This window comes from Mesoplodon densirostris, chromosome 2 (assembly GCF_025265405.1).
Source record: "Mesoplodon densirostris isolate mMesDen1 chromosome 2, mMesDen1 primary haplotype, whole genome shotgun sequence".
Lineage (NCBI taxonomy): Eukaryota > Metazoa > Chordata > Mammalia > Artiodactyla > Ziphiidae > Mesoplodon > Mesoplodon densirostris.
The window spans coordinates 34,094,917-34,101,798 of NC_082662.1; the positions used below are offsets into that span (position 1 = coordinate 34,094,917).

The window sequence follows — 6,882 nt, forward strand, 5'->3', positions numbered from 1 at the left end:
TAGTAGTTTGTGCCTCTTACTCCCCTACCCCTATTTTGCTCCTACCCCCTTCCCTCTCCCCGCTGGTAACTACTAGTTGATTCTCTATATCTGTGAGTCTGTTTCTGTTTTGTTATATTCATTCACTTGCTTTTGTTTGTGTGTTTTTTTTTCAGATTCCACATATAAGTGGTAACATACAGTACTTGTCTTTCTCTGTTTGACTATTTCACTAAAGATAATACCCTCTAGGTCCATCCATGTTGTTGCAAATGGCAAAATTTCATTCTTTTTTAATGGCCGAGTAGTATTCCATTGTGTGTGTGTGTGTGTGTGTGTGTGTGTGTGTGTGTGTGTGTGTGTAACATCTTCTTTAGCCATTCATCTGTTGATGGACACTTGGGTTGCTTCCATATCGTGGCTGTTGTAAATAGTGCTGCTATAAACATTGGGGAGCATGTATCTTTTCAAATTAGTGTTTTCCTTTTCTTTGGATATATACCCAGGAGTGGGATTGCTGGATCATATGGTGGTTTTATTTTTAGTTTTTTGAGGAACCACTGTTTTCCACAGTGGCTGTTTTCCACAGTACCCATATTAGACTTCTTTACAGTGCAGTGATTGGAAAGGAAAGCACTAGCTTTTAAGTAATCTCATAAAATCATTTTCAGTTCATAGGACACCTTCCTGTCTATTCCCAAAACTGCCAGTTCTTATCAAGGGCATTTTAATACCTAGCCACTCTGTTCAGGTATGGATGCAGCTTATTTACACTTGGTGGTTAGTCTTTAAGATAGTCTAAGGATCTACAAGCTTGCTTGAAAATAGAAATGATATCTTCCTAATTAAATGTTTAAAGGTGCTCGGCGGGCTTCCCTGGTGGCGTAGTGGTTGAGAGTCTGCCTGCCGATGCAGGGGACACGGGTTCGTGCCCTGGTCCAGGAAGATCCCACATGCCGCGGAGCGGCTGGGCCCGTGAGCCATGGCCGCTGAGCCTGCGCATCCAGAGCCTGTGCTCCACAACAGGAGAAGCCACAACAGCTAGAGGCCCGCGTACCGCAACAACAAAAAAAAAAAGGTGCTGGGCTTCCAAAAAGAATGATAGATCAAAGAATCCTTGGATTTGTTTAATAATAAAGGTACCAGTTAGCCTGGCTAATTAGCCAGCATTAAATGAACTTTATGTTGAAATATAACTTTGAAATGAAATGGAATAGAACTTGGCTTTGTAGATAAATAAGTATATAAAGAATATGGACATTTCCAAGTACGTATCTAAAACATATATAACACTGTGGTTCTGTATATGGTGGTGGAGAGTGAGGGAACGGGAGTAGTTAAGGCTGAAATGCAAGTTTTGGGCAACTCAGTGATAGTCTTCACTGAGATAAGGAACAGAGGAGATGGAGCCTCTGTGTTTCTGTGTGTGTTTGTGTGTGCAGAGGGGAGTTAGAAGACAGTTTGAAGCACCTGTCGGACATCCAATTAAAGAAGTCTAGAAGGTAGATAGATATCAAGGTCTGAGACAGATCCAAGTGAAAGATACAAATTTATGAGTTGTCACCATGTATATGGTCATTAAAGTCATGGGCTTGGTTGAGATCATCCAGCTGATATGTGAGAAGAGAAGAAAACGAAGATAACCAGAGAAGAATCTTGAGGAACACAAATATTAATATTTAAGGAATGGGCACAAAAAGAGGAGCCAGAGTAGAGATTATGTTGCAGGAAGGCAGGATGGTATAGACCAATTAGGAGGCAGAGGTGAGATCATGGTGGCTCAGAATAAAGTGGAGGCAGTGGAGGTAAAAGAGATATTTTAAAAGATTTAGTGACAGATCACGTGAGGGATGGGAGAGAGGAAGTCAAGAATGACTCCTTTTTTTCTGACCTAAACATCTGGGTGGTTGGAGGTGGGGTTTCCTGAGTTAACATTGGGAGAGAAGCAGTTTTGGAAAGGAAGATAAAGTCAGAACTGAGCATGTTGATTTAGATGTCTTTGAGACATCCAAATAGATATTTCTTTCACTTGGTAGAAATTTATTGATTACCTACTGTAGATCAGGCACTATGCTTCACACTGGATGTTCACCAAGGAGATATTTGGGTCTGGAACTCTAGGTATAGCTTAAGGTCTTGGCTGCCAAAGTATATTTGAGAGTTGTCAGCATTCAGTTGGCGTTTGAAGCTATCAGAATAGATAAGATCACATAGGGAGAGTGAGAAGAAGGCCTAGGATCCAACCCAGGAAACCCGCACATTGACCAGGAGAGAAGGAGATTGAGAAAGATTGACCAGAGTGTTAGGAGAGTTAGGATACTATGATATCCAGACTCTCGGAGGAGTTTTGAGGAAGACCATTTGGTCAACAGGGCCAAATAATGCCAAGGAGTCAGGCATAAAAAGGATTGAAAACTTTCCATTGGGTTTATCAGCAAGGAAGTCATTAGTTATCTTATGAGGATGAATTTCTAGAATTGGAAATGCTGGATCAAAAGATATGTTTGATAAATACTGCCAAATTGTTCTCCAAAAAGTTTATACCAATTTATACTCCTTCCAACAGTATATGGGGGTATGTGTGTTCTTATACTGTCACTGGTAGTGGGTATAATAAGTCTTAATCTTTGCTCCAAGGATAGGGGAAAATAATGCCTCATTATCTGAATATCCATTTCTTTGATAATTTGTGAGGCAGCATGTCTTTTCATGTGTTTATTGGTAATTTTTTTCTTCTTGAAATTACTCACTCAGATTATTTACCATTTGTCCGTTTTTAACGGGAGCATTTTATTTTTTTAATTGATTTTTAAGAGCTCCTCATATTATTAGGGTTGGTGAGCCTCTGCAAAAGATATACATATCTTTAAAATTTTTTTATTGTTCTTTAAATTATTCTTACAGCTTAGGACAAAATTCTGAAGTCCCCTTTATACTGTCTACCTTTCTCAGTGTTGCCAAGTTTGTACCCTTTGTACCACGGAAGCTGGTGTAGATGTTTGCTCACTGAAGAGGAATTACTGTTCATTGGTGTCTTAGGAACCTGTTACGTTCAAGGATGCGGCCGTGGACTTCACCGAGGAGGAGTGGGGGCAGCTGGACCCCGCACAAAGGGCCCTGTACAAAGAGGTGATGCTGGAGATCTATGGCAACCTGGTCTTAGTGGGTGAGAACAACTGCTCTTTGGAGAATTTTTGTTCCCTTGGTTGTTTAAAGCTGTGAGCTCTTAAAGTGTTTAACTAGGTGAGGGCTTGAGATTCAAATATCAGAGTGTTCACTAAATCACTATTGAAGAAAGAAAAATGTTGCTACTAAGTAAAAACCTGAGTTCCCCCTCCGCCATTTATATTTCTTTTTTTTTTTGAGGTGAAGTTCACATAACATAAAATTAACCATTTGAAAGTGTACAATTCAGTGGCATTTAGTACATCACAATGTTGTGTAACTAACTCCTCTATCAAGTTCCAGAACATTTTCATCACCCTAAAAGAAAACCCCATACCCATTAAGGAGTCACTCCCCATGCCCCCCTCCCTGTAATTACTTATTTAATTAGAAAGGTATTAAAACAAAGTATACTGCATATAAAGTAAAAAGTATCTTTCAGACTATTTTCTATTTATATTACATATAAGGAGACAGAAAATATATAAGCTCACAGATACATATTTGTTTTGTTTCTATTTGTGTATTTATCTGTTTATGTTATAAAAATTAGTTCTGCAACTTTCCTTTTAGTTAGTAACATATGTTAGATATCTTTACATGTCAAAATATTTAGACCTATCTCAGTCTTTTAACTGACTATATCATATTCCATTGTATGATGTATTGATATACTGAAATTAATTTTTTTAATTTATTTATTTAAATTTATTTATTTTTGGCTGAGTTGGGTCTTTGTTGCTGCACGCAGGCTTTCTCTAGTGAGCGGGGGCTACTCTTTGTTGCAGTGCACGGGCTTCTTATTGCAGTGGCTTCTCTTGTTGCAGAGCACAGGCTCTAGGCACGCAGGCTTCAGTAGTTGTGGCATGCAGGCTCAGTATTTGTGGCTCGTGGGCTCTAGAGCACAGGCTCAGTAGTTGTGGCGCACAGGCTTAGTTGCTCTGCGGCATGTGGGATCTTCCCGGACCAGGGCTTGAACCTGTGTCCCCTGTGTTGGCAGGCGAATTCTTAACCACTACGCCACCAGGGGAGTCCCTTGCATAGTAGTTTGACTGAGTAGGGACCTTTAGATTCAAAATCATTTTCCCTGAGAATGTTCTAGCCATTGCATCTTTGTTTTTAAGCCTCGGATACTGCTGATTCTGATCTGATTCATTCGTTTAGTAATTTTCTGTCTTATTTTATCGTATTTTTGTTTGTTTAACCTGTTTTTCTAGTCCCTCCCTTCTTTGGAATTTAGGAGTTTTACCAGGATGTGCCTAGCTAGGCAGTCCTCCCCGCCGCCCCCCACCCCGTAATTATATTTGCCTGTCATTGAGCCCATTCATCTCTGAAGCCTTCAGCTCATGGGGAGTTTTCCCTTGATATTTCATGAGATTTTGTTGAGGGAAAAAGAGGAAAAGCTTTAATTTATTCATTTCTACTTTTTATATTCCATGTCTTCCCTTTTCACAAGTTTTTATTTTGACAAATTTTGGACATCTTTGTCCCCCCTTTTTTTCCTTCCTTTTGTCCTTGTAGGGGAATCATCGGTTTAGGTTTGGCTTGCTTGCTGATAGTCTTTTTTCCCTCAAGACTCTGAAAATATTGTACTGTTGTCTTTGGTCAGTCTTAGTCTCTTTTCAAGAGAGTAACTTGTTTTGCTTTTTTAACGTTTCGTATGCTTATGTTTTCTTGATCCTTGAAATTCATAAATTTCATCCCGGTAGGTGTATATGTTAGTTTGTCTTTTTTTTTTTAGCACTCCTAAGTGGTCCTGGGAAAATAGTTTCAATCTAAGAGAATCAAGTTCTCTTTCAGACTAAGTACATTCTCATTATTTATTATTATTATTATTTCATATTCTTTCTTCTCTCCTTCTGAATCTCTTATACATATAATATATAGGAGCTTTGAGATCATAATTCCATTTTTAAAATCCTTTCCTCTGAGTCCTAGTAGAACTCTTCAAGTTGATCTTTTTTCTTTTTAAAGAACTTCTATTTATTTATTTATTAAAATTTTATTTTTGGCTGCATTGGATCTTCGTTGCTGCACACAGGCATTCTCTAGTTGTGGCAAGCAGGAGCTACTCTTTCTTGCGGTGTAGGCTTCTCATTGCAGTGGCTTCTCTTGTTGCAGAGCACGGACTCTAGATTCGCGGGCTTCAGTAGTTGCAGCACGCGGGCTCAGTAGTTGCAGTGCGCAGGCTCTGGGGCACGCAGGCTTCAGTAGTTGTGCAGCGTGGGCTCAGTAGTTGTGGCTTGTGGGCTCTAGAGCGCAGGATCAGTAGTTGTGGCATACCGGCATGTGGCGTACCACATGCTCTGCAGCATGTGGGATCTTCCCAGACCAGGGCTTGAACTCGTGTCCCCTGCATTGGCAGGCAGATTCTTAACCACTGCGCCACCAGGAAGTCCCATCTTCAAGTTGATCTTTTAATCCACTAGCATGGTTTTTTACATTCTCCAGTCTGATATTCTATTGCTTACAACCTCCACTGAGGTCTTTTAACTTGACGGTCATATTTTTTCGTCGTTGTAAACATTTTCTCATTCTTAAAGCATCCCCTTTCCCATACAGGAAAGAAACTTTATGACTGTGCTGAGTGTGGCAAGAGCTTCAGTCAGAGCACAGACCTTCACATCCACCAGAGAGTCCACATGAGAAAGAAACCTTTCGTGTGCAATACATGTGGCAAAGGCTTCAGTTATAACACAAATTTTCGTGTGCATCAGAGGGTCCACACAGGAGAGAAACCTACTAAGTGCGAGGAGTGTGGCAAGGGCTTCCATCAGAGCCCCAACCTTCACATCCACTGAAGAGTCCACACTGGAGCAAAACCGTATAAATGTGAGAAGTGTTGTGAGAGCTTCAGACAGAACGAAGACCTCCAAGAGCATCAGAAGGTCCACACAAGAGAAACCATTTCAGTGTGAAACCCTTAAAGTACCAGCTTCCGTGCTCATCAGAAAGTCCACACAGGAGAGAAACCTGTAGGTGTGAGGAGTGTGGGAAGGATTTCAATCTCAGTGAATCTTCACGTTCTCCGAGAATGAAACTGCAAATGTGATGGGTGTGTGATAAGGGTTTCTTCAGTTAGAGCTTAGAGCTTCGAGTTTATAAATGGGAGAAAACCCATTTATATGTGCTAAGTGTAGTAAGGGCTTTGGAAAGAGCACTAACCTTGAGTTCCATAAGTCCCCACAAGAGAGCAATGTTACAAATGTGCAAGTGTGGTAAAGGGTTTCTTTAGAACACAGAGCTTCTCTGCAGAGCATCTACGCAGGGGAGAAACCATTGATTTCAGTGTCTGTGCTTGGGGCTTCCGTTACAGCACAAACCTTCATGCACATCAGAGTCCATGTGCAGTAGAGACCCTGTGCGCGTGAGAAGCGAGTCAGGCCTTCACATCCATCTGACTCCACGTGGGAGAAAACCATGCAGGTGTAGGTGTGTGCATATCTCCCCCTTCCCCAGAGAGCCTGTTTCTACCACAATTCTGGCAGCTCCAAGAGAGGGCAGCTGCATGTGCTTTGCTCGCCGTTGTGTCCCCAGCTCCTGGCACAGTGCCTGGCAGGAGTAGCCACCTAGTAAATATTTGTTGAATGAGAATCCATGTGGGAGAGAACCCCTGTTTGTGCGATAGTGGGGTAAGGACTTCAAGGTCAACATGTTGAAGCCTTTTTAGAAAGTGTGTTCACAGTCAGATCATGGGTTTTGTCATGAGTTAATCCCTGAAGGAGAGAAATCCTGTGA

General features: G+C 41.1%; 1 protein-coding gene across 1 annotated transcript; it reads left to right on the top strand.

Annotated features, from left to right (window-relative positions):
- Positions 1 to 1,751: 1,751 nt before the first annotated feature.
- On the top strand, positions 1,752 to 5,945 carry LOC132502781 (zinc finger protein 300-like). Its single transcript, XM_060118942.1, has 3 exons — positions 1,752 to 1,784; positions 3,019 to 3,145; positions 5,707 to 5,945. The coding sequence occupies exons 1-3, from the start codon at positions 1,752 to 1,754 to the stop codon at positions 5,943 to 5,945; spliced, it is 399 nt and encodes a 132-aa protein (XP_059974925.1).
- Positions 5,946 to 6,882: the final 937 nt, after the last annotated feature.